Consider the following 19,850-nt stretch of genomic DNA (forward strand, 5'->3'; position numbering starts at 1 on the left):
CATGGAACCATGCATTTGGAAAATAGGTACAGATCTCCTGGTAATATTCTTGCTCTGTATTCTGAAATCAGAATTATCACACTCTTAACACATCCAATCTCATCTGATCTTGGAAGCTAAGCAAGGTTGAGCCTGTTTAGTACTTGGATGGGAAAATTATCATATGTCTCAGGAGCTTGGGAGAGACACTTTGCACTGAATCCAGTGTAATTTCCTTTGCATTTTTTTCTGTCATCTATGTAATCTATCTGTCTACTCTATCTATCATCTATCCATCCATTCATTCATTAAGCTATCATGTGTTTTGATTGTTTTCCAAAAGTAAAATAAAAATATATGTTGTTTTGCTACTTGCTCTTTCAATTAATTTGTTGTGACTCATCTGACACATCAATAGATATTTACCTGCATCGTCTTTTCTCACTGCTTAAGACACTATTGTAGGCTGGGCCTGGTAGCTCACACATGTAGTCCTAGATACCAAAAGACTGAGATGGGGGGATCACCTGATCCCAAGAGGTCAAGACTTCAATGACCAGTGATTGCACAACTATACTCGAGCCTGGGTGACAGAGTGAGATCCTGTATCAAGGGGAGAAAAAAAGACACGAATATGTCTATAGTAAAATATATAATAAATATATAATAAAATACTGCTCATATAATAAATATGAACAGTAAAGGACCGGTAATAAAAACAGGGACTATATATATATCACACAATCAAAACATATGATAGATTAATCTATACTATATATAGATCATATATTATATATAGATTTTATAGATATATATAGATTCTACATAGATAGATTATATATAGTCCCTATTTTTTATTACCTGTCCTTTACTGTTCATATTTAGTTTGTTCCTTAAACAACACAGTACTGAGCATTTTTCTGACATTGCTAAATTTTCTACTTCGGATAAATTCCTCAAAAGGAAGTGATGATTCAGAAGAGATATAAAATCTAATGAATCAATATCTATTTATATATGTTTATATCTATAGTGATAGCCAAATTACGCTTTTAAAGTGTGGTACATATTCTCTTCCATCACCATTTCACAAGCACTCATCTGTCCCCAAATCATGTTTTTAAATCTTTACCAAGCTGCTACATAAAAAAGTTCTACATCATTTACTGTTTCTCAAAATTTTCTTAGCTGTAATTGCTTTACTTCCCTTTTTACTAAAATTAGTTATAATTTCCTTTAGCTATAATTGATTTGCTTTATATAATTTAGTGCTATACAATTTAGCTAATACAAATCCATTGCAATTAACCACCTTACTGCTATTTAATCCCTTTTCCCCTCTAATTTTGATTTTCCTAATATTAATATTAACTATGGCTAAACTTTACTTTGCATTGTCTTTTGTTTCAACTCTACTCCTATGACAGATTAATTTCTTTGCATTTTCATGCATATTTTTCTCTATCCTTTAACTTTTAACTTGTTTTAATAACTCTGTGCCAGATACCTCTTTTAGTCAATATATGGTAGATTTTTGTCCCACACTCATATTAAATAAACAAATGACCTAATTTATTTTATATCAGGTATATTTTGTGAATTGCTAGTCATTTTTTGTACTTTAATATTTCTTGATATTTCCTTTTATTTGCTGTATTTCTTCTCTTATAATTTGTAAGCTCTATAGCTTATTTTCACAGACAGTTATTGTTAAGCTAATTGAGAATATATTTAAGTTTATATGTGTTGAATTATCAGAAGCAGTATCTCTTACTTCTGTAAGATACAGGAATTGGTGTACTTAAAATCCTTGCAGCTTCCTCCCATTACTTTCAGGATTTTTGCAGTTTAGTATTGCTAAATGATTATTGCATTTTTTTCCCTCTCTGCCTAGAATCTTAGTGTGAGCATTCTGATCTTTAACCATAGTTGTTAGAATGACAGACTTAGTCTTATATCTGTTACTTAAATGACCTCAATACTTGCTAGTCATCCCTAATTTTATGCTTGCTTATGAATGAGTTTTGCATTTTGATTCTTTTGCTTTGGACCATCACAGAGAAGGTTTTAGTAAGGGCAGATGGAGGATGTAGAATTTTGAACTTATTTTCTGAGTATGGTATTGGAGCTACTGATTTCCTGATTCTTGGCAGAGTGAGTATCTCCTAGTGAAGCAGTCCCCAGCCCATGGACTGTCCTCACTGCTCCAGATTAGGGGGACTTTCCTCCAGTTCAGCAAGGTGATGCCTGCATGGCATGATCCTAAACCTTTATAGAGAAATGAGTTATAAAACTTCCCCTAAGGGGAGCCTTTCTGTTGGTTGGTGTTGCACGACAGCTCACTTTCTTTAGGCTGCAACCTCAGGACACAGTTTTAGAACTCTACAGGAATGTCAGATTTTTCCTGCCTTCTATCCCCCATCCTTCCTAGTTAGAAAGAACTCAGTGGGGTTTTCCAGAGTTCCTTTATCTCCAAAACAATGTACAACTTTCTAAAGAAAGTTGCTATATGGCTACCCCGATTCATGTCTTCTTGCTGGTTCCATGTCTTGTAGCAATTTCTCAATGCTTGTGATACTGTATATCACTAGCGACATTCTTCCAGTTGCCATTTGTGGGCAGATAGAACCCTACTAAAATGTCATCTTTCTCTGGTACAAAATAATATTACTTTGGAATGTTCAGTATACTTGAACATTTCAGTATACCTTCTAATTTTACTAGTTATCAGAATTTATTCTTAAGTATCCTAAATCTTTTCAAAAGGAAAAAGTAAAGAAGGGAACTTAAACCATCTTACCAGGGCAGCAAAACATACTGTCACTTTCAGTGTTATAGCATAGAAAAACCTGGAAGTGTTGAGTTTGCTTTTAGCCACCAGAGAGAAGGAGAGAAATTGGCTATATACAAAAGAAGTCAGCTATCTAACAGATGCCTCCAAGGAATATACAGAAGAGGGGCTGGTCTTTCATCACGTACATATGTGAGGCAGCCTTCAGTTTCAGTACTATAAAGGGATCTATGATTAAAAGAAGAAACAAGGTTTTGGCGATTTTTCAAAAGGATGTTTTAGCTTCCCACACAGTCCCATTTTTCAACCTGCTAGAAATCAGTGCTTTAAAAGGATTCCTTACAGCTGCTGAACTTGATGTCTGCTGACCAAGCAATTCTCTGTTAGGCTAAGTATGCAGGATCCTGGGCTCAAGTGGAGTCACACTTAGATTTTGAGCCTCAGTAAGATTGAACATATTTGGGAAGAAAATTTAATGTTCAGCAAAAATTCAACACCCAGCAAGTTAGAGAAAGAAAAACACCAATATCCCCTCATAGAGTCTTCCCCGTTTTTGAAATTCTGGACATGTTGCATTACAACTACCACAATGAGGGTGGATGGAAAGGGAAAGACCTCCTTCCATAGCTATAAAGCTGTAAAGATGAGGAACTACAGAAGGCAAAATGCCCTGTCGGCAATATCAGCATCATCTGGAAACTTACTAGAAACACAAATTCTTGGGCTCTACTTCAGACCTTCTGAGTCAGAAAGTCTATGATGGAGCCCAGCAATCTGTGTTCTAGAAGTCCTGTTGGAGATTTCAAGGTGCCCTAAAATTTGAGAACCACCAAGAGTCCACAGAGGCCTTAACTGCTTATGTCCATTTTGATTGATTTTTAAAAAGGTTGGCTCCAGGAATCAAGACAGGCTGAAAGCACACTCACACTTCACCAGATCCTTTTATAGACAAGAAATCCTGTTAAAAATGAGTATGAACAATTGTTCTGAAAGAAGTGTGCTGATTCCAATGCCCAGGGCTACCTCTAGCTCAGATATTCTGTGTTTGGCTGCTTTCTCCTGGAGTTCCTTAGCTCCAGAGCATGCTGGCCATTTGAACATAATCCTTTCTTTTGACTGCTTCAGGTTTCAGGGAGATTGGAATGTCCCCAGGGTTGTCCATTGTGCACATATTAATCTGGCCAAGGTGTGTGAGTCAGAGGCCCACATTCTGGTCATATCTGCCTGGAAAATCTGGTTTTGTCGTGAATCAATCCTGCTCCGGATTTCATGTTCTCTACCTTATTTAGTGTTGACATTTTTACATTTGAGTTGAGGTAAAGCAGAAGAGACCAAACACAAAACATATCTATTCTCCAAGTGTACTTTCCCTAGATTTGTTTTTAAAATTCTTAAGCCACTGCCAGGAAAGTAATTAGCAGTCCAGATAAGACAGCACCTATGCCAACTACCTGTCTGCCACCATGCGTATATAAAAAGAACTATAAATTTGATTAGAAAGTTACAGATAGTTTGCAGGCCCATATCTCACTTTCAGGAGATAGGAAGTTAAAAGGAAAATTTAACAGGAAAGAGGATGGTTTCTATCTCTATGTCACCATTAATCATTATGTTTTAGAGGTAAATGTTCAGAGGTTCTTGCAAATGAGAGAGAATTAAAGAAGAAGAATTGTAAGGGCAGTCCTCTGCTATTCTATTTCATTCTGCTATCATCTTCATGTATTGCTGCTTATCCTCCTTTGTGACATCAATAGCAAGAATCAAGCCACAACAAGAGTACCTACCGACAAATGCCAAAAACCCACAAACAAATAAACTAGAAAAGAATATACTAAAATAAGAAAGGAAATCTAGGTAGTGTTGGAAATTTTTTTGGAAAAGATTTGGGGAGGTAGAGCTGTGTCTGGGATGCAGGAATATCTGGGAGGGATCTGAGAGATGGTGTCAAAGGGCCAGAATCAAGGTAAGCAGATTGCTCACCAAGGTGTCAAGTTGGAATCATCAAGGATCAAAGAGAAGAGTGAGATGGAGTTAAGCGGGTTTGGAAAAGAGAATGGGAGGAAGAACATGCTGAAGAACTGGGGCTTGGGGAGGATGGAGGCAAGGTTTTGTAGGGCAGCAGTGACTTTTTTTCTAGGGTAAAAAGGAACCATTCAAATGCTGAGGGAATTCAGATAGACAGCATTTGAATTAGACAGTTATTCTGGGGACCACAAGCATAAATTAATATGCAAGGCCCTGATGTTGTGGAGAGTATCAGACCTTGGTGTCTGGCTTCAGGAAGCCTGCAAAGTAATTGGGGAGATCATGCAAATGGAAGTGGTCTCATGCCAAATTACAGGCTCAGGGCTAAGGCAGAGCTTTGCCTTTGAAAGTGCCCAATAAATTTTTGATGTTGGTGACAGTTTTGACTTTTTTAAGACTTCAAAATTGAGTGAGTGACAATAAGTTGTTAGAATTTCCCTCAAAAAAATAAATCTGGAGAAACATACTGGAATTCTAAAAATGGAAATTTAACATTTGAAAGAGACTTAGAAGTAACTTGATGAATGTTGTTATGAAAGAGGCTTTGTGAATTAAAAGCAGACTTTAGAGGAGAAAGATAGGTTAATTTTCTAACCCTTTGAAGCAAATGGCTCAAAATCTCTTAAAACCAAAACTGTTTAATGTGGTTCCCCGATCTAATTGACACTTATCAGGATCTACTATTTATTTTACAGTGAAATATAATATCATAGTATTCTAAGTAGCTGGATTAAATAGTAGTATATCATATTCTAAAGTTCTTTGTAGAAATTTTGGAATCCAGGGAAGGCAAAACTCTCCCCACCACTTCAAACAGCCTGTTCGAGATCTTCACACAGATTTCCACGTACCTCTCTACACCTCTACCTACCTGTCTAAAATGCATTTTATTTATGTTTTATTTATTTATTTTTCAGCTTAAAGAGATCTCAATTATCTTCATTGCGATTCTAAAGTCAGATAATACTTTATTCCATAAAGTAAAATAAATGTTCCTTGAAATGCATTTTAAACTTACCATATCCCAAACAAAATTCCACTTAATCCCTACCAAATTTCTCTGTTTTCCTTATTTTGCTAAATTGCAACAGGATTAGTTCTGCTCAGGTCAGAAATATTTACCTTTTTTTCTGCTCTTTCACCCCCAAAGTCTAATTAAGGCAGTCCACTTCTGAGCACCTCCAGCACTGCACCTTTTGTTGGCCACACTCATCTTTCACTACAGTTGGTACGACAGCTTCCTAAAGTGTCTCCTGGCTCCTATGCTTGCTCCTGCAGTCTATCATCAACACAGCAGGTTATAGGAAAAGTCCCATCAAGTCACTTCGATGTTTCAAAACTCTACAATGGCTTCCCATTGTCATCAGAAAACAGGATTATTCATCATCAAATGCCGTAGCTACCACTCTGATGGCATATTCTCCCATTCCTCCCCTCATTCAAGCCACTCTGGTCATTGGCCTCCATATATTTTTCTTTGCTATTCCCACTTCCTGTAATGCTCTTTTCCAGAGGTCTAAGTCACTTAATCCCTCATTTCTTCAAGTTTAGGCTCACAGATCACCTTCAAGGAAGGCCTTCCCCAGACACACGCTATGAAGTTGTACACTGCCCCTCCCACAGACCCTCCTTATATGCCTTCTATGCTTTACATTTCCTTCCTTTAATTTTAACTAGATTTCTTATTGACATCTGATTCTGTATATTCTACTTGTTTGTTCATCATCTCCAGTTGGCATAATGTAATCTCCGTGAGAATGGAAGCTGACCAGCTTTACCTATTACTCTCTCCTTAGCACCTGAAACTGCTTCGGCCACCATGGGCACTTTCCATAGACATCTTTTACTCCATGCTTCTGCTCTTCTCTTGCTGGATTATCGCAAAAGCTCCCCAAATACCCTCCTAGATTTCACCAATCCAAAGATGAATATTATGTTTTTAGTACTGCTTTTATCATATGAGACATATAAATGAAAACTTTCAAAGCTTCCTGCTACACGAAGTTTAGTTCCTCTGGTTTGCAAAATTGCATCTGAATTTATCTTACCTATCTAGATGTTTGTTACTTGCAACGTATTCAATTCGTATTCAATTCAATAAAACATTTGGCAAATGCCTACTCTTTAGTTAGATACTGTTTTCTTCCAGAAAGTATTCAGGGAAGATTACAAATATTTTATATATGTGTATGAGTGTGTGTGCTTCTCCATGATAATACACGGAAGGATGACTGCTCATGAACCTGAAATCTGAATGCCATTTCAGTCCAACAGGAAAAAATTGTTAATTTGCTTATTTAAATCTTCTCTCATCTATCACATGGTTCAACTGAATTGACATTCAACATCAGGGAATTTTTTTAAGGGAATTATATCAACTTATTGGGTGTTTTGGGTTTTTAAAGTATAAAAAAATTAGCACAAGTCGCCATCCATTCTCTCACTGTTTATATTATTTAAAACTCCCTCCTCATTATGGACTTAGCTGCTGTGTGTCTTTATTGATCCTTTTAGTCCAGTAATTGGCTGCTACTTGGTACTATTTTCAGTCTCCTTGCTTTTTCTTACAGAGTGAAACATCAGGATCAGTTGGCTCTCATAATATCATCAAGCAAGCAAAATTGTAACTACTGCTATTGCAACCAATCCTCTTAACAAACTCTGACCTCTATTCTCTTGACTAGTCCATCTTCCTTAAGTCTATCTTGTAAGAGTCAGAGACTTTTCAGCAACATTTATTTAACAAATATTTATTGATCATGCACGTGTACTAGGTACTATCATAGGTTCTGTGATAGGTACAATAATCTCTGTGGATACAAACTTTCATTGCCTCATTCACTGTTTTTTTTTTTTTTTTTTTTTTTTTATTTTTATTTTTTATTTTTTATTATACTTTAAGTTCTAGGGTACATGTGCATGACGTTTATATCATGTATAACTCCCCAATGCAATCCCTCCCTCCTCCCCCCTCCCCATGATAGGCCCCAGTGTGTGATGTTCCCCTTCCCGAGTCCAAGTGATCTCATTGTTCAGTTCCCACCTATGAGTGAGAACATGCGGTGTTTGGTTTTCTCTTCTTGTGATAGTTTGCTAAGAATGATGGTTTCCAGCTGCATCCATGTCCCTACAAAGGATGCAAACTCATCCTTTTTTATGGCTGCATAGTATTCCATGGTGTATATGTGCCACATTTTCTTAATCCAGTCTGTCACAGATGGACATTTGGGTTGATTCCAAGTCTTTGCTATTGTGAATAGTGCCGCAATAAACATACGTGTGCATGTGTCTTTGTAGTAGAGTAATTTATAATCCTTTGGGTATATACCCAGAAGTGGTATGGCTGGGTCATATGGTACATCTAGTTCTAGATCCTTGAGGAATCGCCATACTGTTTTCCATAATGGCTGAACTAGTTTACAATCCCACCAACAGTGTAAAAGTGTTCCTATTTCTCCACATCCTCTCCAACACCTGTTGTTTCCTGACGTCTTAATGATTGCCATTCTAACTGGTGTGAGATGGTATCTCATTGTAGTTTTGATTTGCATTTCTCTGATGGCGAGTGATGATGAGCATTTTTTCATGTGTCTGTTGGCTGTATGGATGTCTTCTTTTGAGAAATGTCTGTTCATATCCTTTGCCCATTTTTGATGGGGTTGTTTGTTTTTTCTTGTATATTTGTTTGAGTTCTTTGTAGATTCTGGATATTAGCCCTTTGTCAGATGAGTAGGTTGCAAAAATTTTTTCCCATTCTGTAGGTTGCCTGTTCACTCTGATGGTAGTTTCTTTAGCTGTGCAAAAGCTCTTTAGTTTAATTAGATCCCATGTGTCAATTTTTGCTTTTGCTGCCGTTGCTTTTGGTGTTTTAGACATGAAGTCCTTGCCCATGCCTATGTCCTGAATGGTACTACCTAGATTTTCTTCTAGGGTTCTTATGGTATTAGGTCTAACATTTAAGTCTCTAATCCATCTTGAATTAATTTCGTATAAGGGGTAAGGAAAGGATCCAGTTTCAGCTTTCTACTTATGGCTAGCCAATTTTCCCAGCACCATTTATTAAATAGGAATCCTTTCCCCATTTCTTGTTTCTCTCAGGTTTGTCAAAGATCAGATGGCTGTAGATGTGTGGTATTATTTCTGGTCAGGTAGCGTGACGCCTCCAGCTTTGTCCTTTTGACTTAGGATTGTCTTGGCAATGCGGGCTCTTTTTTGGTTCCATATGAACTTTAAAGCAGTTTTTTCCAATTCTGTGAAGAAAGTCATTGGTAGCTTGATGGGGATGGCATTGAATCTATAAATCACCTTGGGCAGTATGGCCATTTTCACGATATTGATTCTTCCTATCCATGAGCATGGTATGTTCTTCCATTTGTTTGTGTCCTCTTTGATTTCACTGAGCAGTGGTTTGTAGTTCTCCTTGAAGAGGTCCTTTACATCCCTTGTAAGCTGGATTCCTAGGTATTTTATTCTCTTTGAAGCAATTGTGAATGGAAGTTCATTCCTGATTTGGCTCTCTGCTTGTCTGTTACTGGTGTATAAGAATGCTTGTGATTTTTGCACATAATTTTGTATCCTGAGACTTTGCTGAAGTTGCTTATCAGCTTAAGGAGATTTTGGGCTGAGACGATGGGGTTTTCTAAATATACAATCATGTCATCTGCAAACAGGGACAATTTGACTTCTTCTTTTCCTAACTGGATACCCTTGATTTCTTTCTCTTGCCTGATTGCCCTAGCCAGAACTTCCAACACTATGTTGAATAGGAGTGGTGAGAGAGGGCATCCCTGTCTTGTGCCAGTTTTCAAAGGGAATTTTTCCAGTTTTTGCCCATTCAGTATGATATTAGCTGTGGGTTTGTCATAAATAGCTCTTATTATTTTGAGGTACGTTCCATCAATACCAAATTTATTGAGCGTTTTTAGCATAAAGGGCTGTTGAATTTTGTCAAAAGCTTTTTCTGCATCTATTGAGATAATTATGTGGTTCTTGTCTTTGGTTCTGTTTATCTGGATTACGTTTATTGATTTGCGAATGTTGAACCAGCCTTGCATCCCAGGGATGAAGCCCACTTGATCATGGTGGATAAGCTTTTTGATGTGCTGCTGAATCCGGTTTGCCAGTATTTTATTGAGGATTTTTGCATCGATGTTCATCAGGGATATTGGTCTAAAATTCTCTTTTTTTGTTGTGTCTCTGCCAGGCTTTGGTATCAGGATGATGTTGGCCTCATAAAAAGAGTTAGGGAGGATTCCCTCTTTTTCTATTGATTGAAATAGTTTCAGAAGGAATGGTACCAGCTCCTCCTTGTACCTCTGGTAGAATTCAGCTGTGAATCCATCTGGTCCTGGACTTTTTTTGGTGGGTAGGCTATTAATTGTTGCCTCAATTTCAGAGCCTGCTATTGGTCTATTCAGGGATTCAACTTCTTCCTGGTTTAGTCTTGGGAGAGTGTAAGTGTCCAGGAAATTATCCATTTCTTCTAGATTTTCTAGTTGATTTGCGTAGAGGCATTTATAGTATTCTCTGATGGTTGTTGTATTTCTGTGGGGTCGGTGGTGATATCCCCTTTATCATTTTTTATTGCGTCTATTTGATTCTTCTCTCTTTTCTTCTTTATTAGTCTAGCTAGCGGTCTGTCAATTTGTTGATCTTTTCAAAAAACCAACTCCTGGATTCATTGATTTTTTGGAGGGTTTTTTTGTGTCTCTATCTCCTTCAGTTCTGCTCTGATCTTAGTTATTTCTTGCCTTCTGCTAGCTTTTGAATGTGTTTGCTCTTGCCTCTCTAGTTCTTTTAATTGTGATGTTAGAGTGTCAATTTTAGATCTCTCCTGCTTTCTCTTGTGGGCATTTAGTGCTATAAATTTCCTCTACACACTGCTTTAAATGTGTCCCAGAGATTCTGGTATGTTGTATCTTTGTTCTCATTGGTTTCAAAGAACATCTTTATTTCTGCTTTCATTTCGTTATGTACCCAGTAGTCATTCAGGAGCAGGTTGTTCAGTTTCCATGTAGTGAGCGGTTTGGATTGAGTTTCTTAGTCCTGAGTTCTAGTTTGATTGCACTGTGGTCTGAGAGACAGTTTGTTATAATTTCAGTTCTTGTACATTTGCTGAGGAGTGCTTTACTTCCAATTATGTGGTCAATTTTGGAATAAGTGCGATGTGGTGCTGAGAAGAATGTATATTCTGTTGATTTGGGGTGGAGAGTTCTATAGATGTCTATTAGGTCCGCTTGGTGCAGAGATGAGTTCAATTCCTGGATATCCTTGTTAACTTTCTGTCTCGTTGATCTGTCTAATGTTGACAGTGGAGTGTTGAAGTCTCCCATTATTATTGTATGGGAGTCTAAGTCTCTTTGTAGGTCTCTAAGGACTTGCTTTATGAATCTGGGTGCTCCTGTATTGGGTGCATAGATATTAGGAGAGTTAGCTCTTCCTGTTGAATTGATCCCTTTACCATTATGTAATGGCCTTCTTTGTCTCTTTTGATCTTTGATGGTTTAAAGTCTGTTTTATCAGAGACTAGGATTGCAACCCCTGCTTTTTTTTGTTCTCCATTTGCTTGGTAGATCTTCCTCCATCCCTTTATTTTGAGCCTATGTATGTCTCTGCATGTGAGATGGGTCTCCTGAATACAGCAGACTGATGGGTCTTGACTCTTTATCCAGTTTGCAGTCTGTGTCTTTTAATTGGAGCATTTAGTCCATTTACATTTAAGGTTAATATTGTTATGTGTGAACTTGATCCTGTCATTATGATATTAACTGGTTATTTTGCTCGTTAGTTGATGCAGTTTCTTCTAGCCTCGATGGTCTTTACATTTTGGCATGTTTTTGCAATGGCTGGTACCGGTTGTTCCTTTCCATGTTTAGGGCTTCCTTCAGGGTCTCTTGTAAGGCAGGCCTGGTGGTGACAAAATCTCTAAGCATTTGCTTATCTGTAAAGGATTTTATTTCTCCTTCACTGATGAAGCTTAGTTTGGCTGGATATGAAATTCTCGGTTGAAAATTCTTTTCTTTAAGAACGTTGAATATTGGCCCCCACTCTCTTCTGGCTTTTAGAGTTTCTGCCGAGAGGTCTGCTGTTATTCTGATGGGCTTCCCTTTGTGGTAACCCGACCTTTCTCTCTGGCTGCCCTTAAGATTTTTTCCTTCATTTCAACTTTGGTGAATCTGGCAATTATGTGTCTTGGAGTTGCTCTTCTGGAGGAGTATCTTTGTGGCGTTCTCTGTATTTCCTGAATTTGAATGTTGGCCTGCCCTACTAGGTTGGGGAAGTTCTCCTGGATGATATCCTGAAGAGTGTTTTCCAACTTGGTTCCATTTTCCCCCTCACTTTCAGGCACCCCAATCAGACGTAGATTTGGTCTTTTTACATAATCCCATACTTCTTGCAGGCTTTGTTCATTTCTTTTTCTTCTTTTTTCTTTTGGTTTCTCTTCTCGCTTCATTTCATTCATTGATCCTCAATCGCTGATACTCTTTCTTCCAGTTGATCGAGTCGGTTACCGAAGCTTGTGCATTTGTCACGTATTTCTCGTGTCATGGTTTTCATCTCTGTCATTTCGTTTATGATCTTCTCTGCATTAATTAGTCTAGCTGTCAATTCTTCCACTTTTTTTCAAGATTTTTAGTTTCTTTGCGCTGGGTACGTAATTCCTCCTTTAGCTCTGAGAGGTTTGATGGACTGAAGCCTTCTTCTCTCATCTCGTCAAAGTCATTCTCTGACCAGCTTTGATCCGTTGCTGGCGATGGGCTGCGCTCCTTTGCAGGGGGAGATGCGCTCTTATTTTTTGAATTTCCAGCTTTTCTGCCCTGCTTCTTCCCCATCTTTGTGGTTTTATCTGTCTCTGGTCTTTGATGATGGTGACGTACTGATGGGGTTTTGGTATAGGTGTCCTTCCTGTTTGATAGTTTTCCGTCTGACAGTCAGAAGGACTGTCTTGGTCTGTTAGAGATTGCTTGAGGTCCACTCCAGACCCTGTTTGCCTGGGTATCAGCAGCAGTTGCCGAAGACAGAATATTGCTGAACAGCGAGTGTACCTGTCTGATTCTTTCTTTGGAAGTTTCCTCTCAGGGGTGATGCCACCCTGTGAGGTGTGGGGTATCAGACTGCCCCTAGTGGGGGATGTCTCCCAGCTAGGCTACTCAGGGGTCAGGGACCCACCTGAGCAGGCAGTCTGTCCGTTCTCAGATCTCAACCTCCGCGTTAGGAGATCCACGGCTCTCCCAAAGCTGTCAGACAGAGTCGTTCGGGTCTGCAGCGGCCCCGCTCTTTCCCCTAATGGACTGCAGCTGTGCGCTGTCCGCAGAGGTAGAGTCTACAGAGACAGGCAGGCTTCCTTGAGCTGCTGTCTCATTCACTGTTAAGACTAAGTCAATGGAAGGTGATTAATGACACAAACCTTGGAACGGAATTTACTAATATTTATAACAGCATTTCCTCTAGCAAGATCTCACTGGCCAGTATAAAATCCAATCTCAGTCAGTTGTTTTAAATTCGATCACGTTTACTATCTTTATCAGCCCCACTTGTATCCCACTTCAAATACTCTCTTCCTCACCTCTTCTTGACAACTATTTCTTCCCATGCTTCCAACTGGGACAAGCAACTTCGTGCAAATGCAAAGTTCAGCATTTTGACTCATCCTGGTTTCTTTCAGATCTTATTTCCTGCCCCAGGATGGCCAATGGGAATCATTCAATACAAATGTATGTGCAACTCAAATGCTAAGGGATTTTAGTACCCAAGGCCCACCCTTGACCAGAAACCTATGAATAAGTGCTTTGTCCTTTCATCCTTCAAGTGGACACACCTCATTAGGCTCCTCAAAAATTCTTGTGGGGTTAAGCAACAGCCACCTGTCTGGGGTTGGCTCAATGACTCACGCTGTGTTGCCTTTCCTCCTTTTATGTTTTACACTCATGTCCCTCACTCCTGCCTCCCGGGTCAAACAACCACTCACACATAAGCCTCTGCCTCACACCCTCCACAGGGTGAACCAGGCTAAGAGCTACTTAACCTTAAATATATGCAGCATAATTTTTACCACTTTGCAAGGGAATATAGTTATAAGTATACTATAGTATTCTATACAAAATCCCCAATATAGGGCTGGGCCACATTTTCTTTTCATTATCTCCAAGATGAAATAATCACTAAGAAGTACCTTAAGAAATCTCTTTTAGAGTTTACAATGTACCAAGCTCTATCTAAACTAGACTTTAATTACATAAAAATAGGAAAAACAAAATCTTTTCCTTTAAGACACTTGCAGTGTTTTGGCAAACACAGACATCTACATAAATAATTAAATCACAGTTGAAGTAAGAGCTGTGGTAAAGATTTGCACAGGTGGTAAGACTTTTGGAAGAAAACCTTCAGAAAAGAGGAGAATCTAGAATGAAAACCTAGAAACAAGCCAGATAGTAAAATGCAGAGGGATGACGCCATGGGGAGGGGTAGATATAGTCTGCCAGAGGTAATAGTATAATGACACAGAGGCTTAATAACAAAATGCCTGAAAAAAGCAAAAGCAGTTTGGAGTTTATGGAGTATAAATTCCATGCTGGAGGAGTGAAGAAGATGAATTTGCAGACACAGGTAGGGATTATGCAATATAGAGACTCAAATGACTTACGAAGGAGATATAACTCATCTTGTAGGTAATGAGAAGCCAATAAAAATGGTAGTTCTAAAATCCTTGTGAGTCAAGGATTATTTTGAGAAGCTGGCTAAAATTAGTGTCTCTCTCTCCAAAAAAGATCGCATCCACCCACAACTCTTCATTCCATTCACTGTGAGCTATTGTGATTATATACTCATGTTAAGACCGCTTGCTCACCAATCTAGCCATAATATTCTCATGCTTTATTTTAAAGCAAGATGTCTTAACATTATACTCATAAAATATTTAGAGCAACATGGGTATACCCATGTCTTAACATGAGTATAATGTTAACATGAATATAATGTTAAGACCTCTTGCTCTAAAATATTTAAAATATGAGAAAAATATAGCTGGATTTGTGTTTTGGACATTCTGGTAGCCATATGGAAAAAGGGTTTCTAAGTATGGCTGTCTGTAAGGAAACTACACAATAATCCAGGCAAATCAAGATAAGAAGTCACACTATGGCAGTACTATAAAGAAGTGATGGATTCGAGACATTTCTTTAAGAAGTAGATTCAGCAAGACAGATTGGTTAGCCACGTGCAATGAGAGGCATAGTGATTTGGAAGATGAGTTTGCTTTTGACATGTTGCCTTTGAGGAGCTTATCTTGCATACAAGTAATATGTCCTATAAGAATTTGGGTACACCAATCTTGAGCTGATGGTTTAAGATAAAGATTTAAAATATATCAACCTATATGAACTTAATAAAACTATCAAAGTGGATGGATGATTCAGGGAGATGATTAGAATGGGAAAAGGAGGCCGGGCGCGGTGGCTCAAGCCTGTAATCCCAGCACTTTGGGAGGCCGAGACGGGCGGATCACGAGGTCAGGAGATCGAGACCATCCTGGCTAATATGGTGAAACCCCGTCTCTACTAAAAAAAAAATACAAAAAACTAGCTGGGCGAGGTGGCGGGCGCCTGTAGTCCCAGCTACTCGGGAGGCTGAGGCAGGAGAATGGCGTGAACCCGGGAGGCGGAGCTTGCAGTGAACTGAGATCTGGCCACTGCACTCCAGCCTGGGTGACAGAGCGAGACTCCGTCTCAAAAAAAAAAAAAAAAAAAAAGAATGGGAAAAGGAGGGCCTTGGATAGAGCTGAGGGAAAATATAACATTTATGGATTTACAAAGAGAGAAAGCCTTTAAAAGAGACTGAGAAATGGTAGTCAGATATGCAGGAGAGACAAGGGCCACAGAAGAAAAGCAGTGACTGCCTTAAGAACAAATAGGTGTTAATACATCTATTTCACCACAAGGTCAAATAAAGACAAGGGCTGCAAATTTCCCATTGTGCAAGGCAATTAGGAGATCAGGCAGTCAGCATAAGCTGTTTTCTCATGGTAGAGGCACAAACCAAATTAAAATAGGTTAAGGGGTGAATAAAAACTGTGGATGTAAAGGCATTGAATAAAAAATATGGGAGTTTGGCTCAAAGAGGATTGAGCGTGAAAAGGAAACAGCTAGTTATTTTACATAATTAAGGGAGGTATTTTATTTTTGTGGGTTTTTTTTTTTTTTTTTTTTAAGACTGAAAGAGAAGTGAGCTTGTTCATATGCTGTGGGAAATGATAGTGGAAAAAAACAGAAAAAATACTGGTGGTGGGGTGACAGTGGATAAAATAGGGTTATGAGACATTGAGATCCTAATCTTTCCAGCATAATGGATAGTCTCAGCCTTACACAGGAGACAGGGCCTCTTGTGCTCTGTGCATTGGAAAGGTGGTGAATACACATCAGGGTGAAGATAATTCTGGAGGTGGTGTGTGAGGGCAAGATGAGGTCTGTACTCCTGATTACATCATTGTTCTGGGTGACACAGAGGAGAACTGATGGTGAGATTTTTGAAAATACTTTGAAAGGAATGGAAAAAAGAAAGACAACCAAGAAGTTCAAGTTTAAAGTTAGAGATCACTGATTTATAGTCACCAATCCTAGAATGATGATTTTTCTCGAGTACTGTTCAGTGGCACATGTGCAGGAAAAATGGTAGGTTAATATAGGCTTGAAGTCTGCCTTTGCAGGAGTAACAGAGGACAGGGTTGCAGAGAAGCTGAGACAACGAGTCCCAACTGAGCAGGGAAGGCAAGGAAGCAGGAGGGGACACTCCCTGATACTCAGGGGAAAGAAGAGGGAAATGGAGGTTTGTTAATATTTAGTTGGATGGAAAGTATTAAGGAGAGTGATGCTGTGAAAGAGCCTGAAGGAGGTGAGTTTGTTTTCGGAGACCAGAACACGGAACTTACAGATTACTGCCATGAAGCAATTCCAAGTCTGTCCTTGGGTTAAGGAAGGTGAAGCGGAAGGAAAGATCTCCAAATGCGAGGAGGTCAAGGGACTTTAAGATTAGCAGGTAGTTACACATGAATATCAAAATCACTCAGGATAATAATAACACTTGAGTTGAAGAAGAAAATTCCAAGCCTGACCCAAGTTATTGCAGACAGAGAGAAGGAAGTTATACATAATCCTGTGCTATCTCAGGTTGGTGGGTCAGGCAGCCTCCCTGGGAGAGGAGGTACTGGAAGAGTCTTAGAGAACAGGGATGTGATATTCTTAGGGGAGACTTTCCAATATGAGAAGGATGAGCAGCCAACATTCTGTTTAGGGGCTGAAAATATAAGGGAGTTTGTTTAATATGGAAAAGGAGTTTTAGAGAGCAAAGCAAAAAGCTTTAGGAGTATGAGTAAAACTCTTATGGTAAAAAAACAAAAAACAATTTAACTTTTATTTAGACTGTATTTCCCGGACTTGCCCACACACCCCTTGTTTGCACAGTACCCATTAACCTCTTACAGAAGTGGTGCTGTGTGGATTACAGCTTGGGAAACATTGGCAGAGCACTCAAGGATGGCAGGGCTGTGAACCTTTCCGCAATGGAATTGGTGCCAAGTCATGGTAAACTCAGCTCTTAAGGTATCTGGAGGGCACTGTGTGGACAAGGACGAGCCAGCTGCCAGGCCACCCAATTTGTTGAGTTTTTGTCCATAGCCATTGGTCTCTTCCACTAAGCTATATTAAAGCCTATCAGGGACAGTTATAATTTCTTTGCATCTCTATGACATTTGGCTTATGCCTGAGCATAATAATAAGTGCTAAATAAATATTTTGTTTTATTGATGAATACAACAAGCAAATAAAAATTACAGCACTGTTTTTAGATCTTGCTTCTTTCTGTCTTTGTTGGAGATTTATTTTCTTTTTAGGATTAAAAAAAAATTTACTTTTTTTAGAGACGGGGTGCTCACTCTGTCACCCCAGTTGGAGTGCAGTGGCGTGATCATGGCTCACCGCAGTCTTGAACTCCTGGCCTCAACTGATCTGCCTGCTTTAGCCTCCCAAAGTGCTGAGATTACAGGAGTGAGCAACCACACCTGGCCTGGGGTTTTAACTTAATGTTATATATCCCAATGTGTTGGAGCTCATTGTGAATTTTCAATAATAATTTTTACTCATACGTTTTAATATTTAATGCACCTCTGTACCTTCTCTCTTTGATATGATTTTGATAGAATGGTCCCGGACAAAGAGAGCCCACAACAGAATATTTGATATTGCTGAATACTGAAATTGATTATCCAAAGGGAATGTAATAAAAAGTAGAGAATATTTGAAAAATATGTAGCTAATTTATTTATTTAAAAGTGGCCTTTTTCCAAAGAAAAATTATAAAAAATTAATTAAAAATACAAAATCATACAAAGTTTAGCAAAAAATGTTACAACTTTCAGGAAATTCCCCTTGAGAATTGTTTTTCTTATACAATACAGTAAGTGTGATTTCATATACAGAAGATAATATGTAAGTATAAATGTATAATAGAGGGATATGCAGAATTTAATATTATAAAAATTATGGTGCATATATAATTTACATTTTTTTGTAATTACACAGAAGATCAAGAGATATGCATGTATGATTGAATTTGTAAAAGTCAAAAAGCAAATTATATGAGATTCTGCTGTGGTATATAAAAGCAAAGATATAAAATGGCTGAGAATTATAACATTTATAAAAATTACAACTTACATAACATTATAACATTTGAACCCAGTATAGTTATAAATTATGCCCATATTTCTTGTTCTCTCCTGAGGAAGGCTCAGTGTCTATGAGAAGCCTGGGCAGTCACACATTAGGAATCTTTACCTCCACTGCTGATACATATCTTGACCCACAGGCCTTAAAGCTTAGGTTGGTTGATTTGGAAGACTGTGTTTGATAAACCTCTGTGGAATCAAGAAAAGCCTTTTATGACTCCCAGACCCTGATGCTAGGTGAGCACACTGTGTTGGCCTCTTGTTTTCCTTCCACTCAATTCCCCTTTGGGGTTTAAGTGAAAATATGTGCTTCTAAACCTTTCTACGATCAGGCTGAGAAGAAAAGCAGATTCTACCTAGATAAATCCTGGCATGTATGTAACAGGAAATATAGAAGACTTCTCCTTAATGGTTAGAACAGCAAAAATCCTATATTAAAATGGTTTTAGTGAACTTGTATTTCTATTTTGAACATGCACATCTGAGTTTAGAGTCTTGAAGTTCACGGCCATGTTCCCCATGGTGCATAGTTCACACTTCACAATTTAACATTATGAGATGTTTCAATGACCATTTTTAATTATTTAGGCTTCAAGGAGACAACCTGGCAGAAAGAACAGAAGAGTCACTACCAATGCTCCATTCTCCAGATGAAAAAATCCCAGATTCATTCGGTAAGTTTTAAGTTCAACAATATTTATTGAAGTTCTAGTGGCACTTAAAGATTAAAGAAATAAAGGAAAAAAGTAAACCAGACATCTTCCTTTGTGTGAATTCACTGTAGCTGCAGGTCACGTATCTACCACTGGCACACTCCTTGGGGCTGTTTGTGTCAGGATAAGAGCAAAGGATAGAAGGAATTGAGAAGTGTGGATTCTGAGGAGTAATCTTTTTATGCCCCTGTTCTATTTAAGGTCCAAACAGATCAACTATAAGTTGGCTACTCCCTAAATTATGTCACTAATTCAAACTTGTCTTTAGAAATCCACATTGTCAGCTGGATTTCTAGAAAATGAAACTGTTTCTCTGCCCCTTGTCACTTGCCATACCCACTGCTCCCATTCTCACGTCATTGATCCAGTCATTCTTCTTGGGCAGAAATGTCAATATCATGCTTGACAATATCATACTCCCTCTCTCCCAGCCCTGTTTTAAATTGGTCTCCATTTATGTCAATGTCACTTCAGAATTTCCTCCCAGAGTCAACCTCCTTTGTATTTGCCCTAATATTGCCTGGTCTATGTCTTTTCCCTCTTTCTCCATCAAGTATAACTCCCTTCTTGGCCCTCCTTGGACCATCTCACCCCTCTTTGGTTCATTGCTTTTCTGAAAATAAAG

The 19,850-nt window shown here is 38.5% G+C and overlaps 1 protein-coding gene across 3 annotated transcripts in view; it reads left to right on the top strand.

Annotated features, from left to right (window-relative positions):
• The window catches only part of CUNH8orf34 (chromosome unknown C8orf34 homolog), a 488,639-nt gene that overhangs the window by 365,159 nt on the left and 103,630 nt on the right, over nucleotides 1–19,850 (top strand). For all 3 annotated transcript variants that reach the window (XM_033202801.1, XM_033202800.1, XM_033202799.1), the window contains exon 9: nucleotides 19,101–19,186. In XM_033202801.1, the coding sequence (XP_033058692.1) occupies nucleotides 19,101–19,186 (86 nt within the window). The remainder of the gene's footprint in view (nucleotides 1–19,100; nucleotides 19,187–19,850) is intronic.

The sequence above is a fragment of the Trachypithecus francoisi genome, unplaced genomic scaffold (genome assembly GCF_009764315.1).
Source record: "Trachypithecus francoisi isolate TF-2019V2 unplaced genomic scaffold, Tfra_2.0 Lachesis_group7, whole genome shotgun sequence".
In the NCBI taxonomy this organism is placed as follows: Eukaryota; Metazoa; Chordata; class Mammalia; order Primates; family Cercopithecidae; genus Trachypithecus; species Trachypithecus francoisi.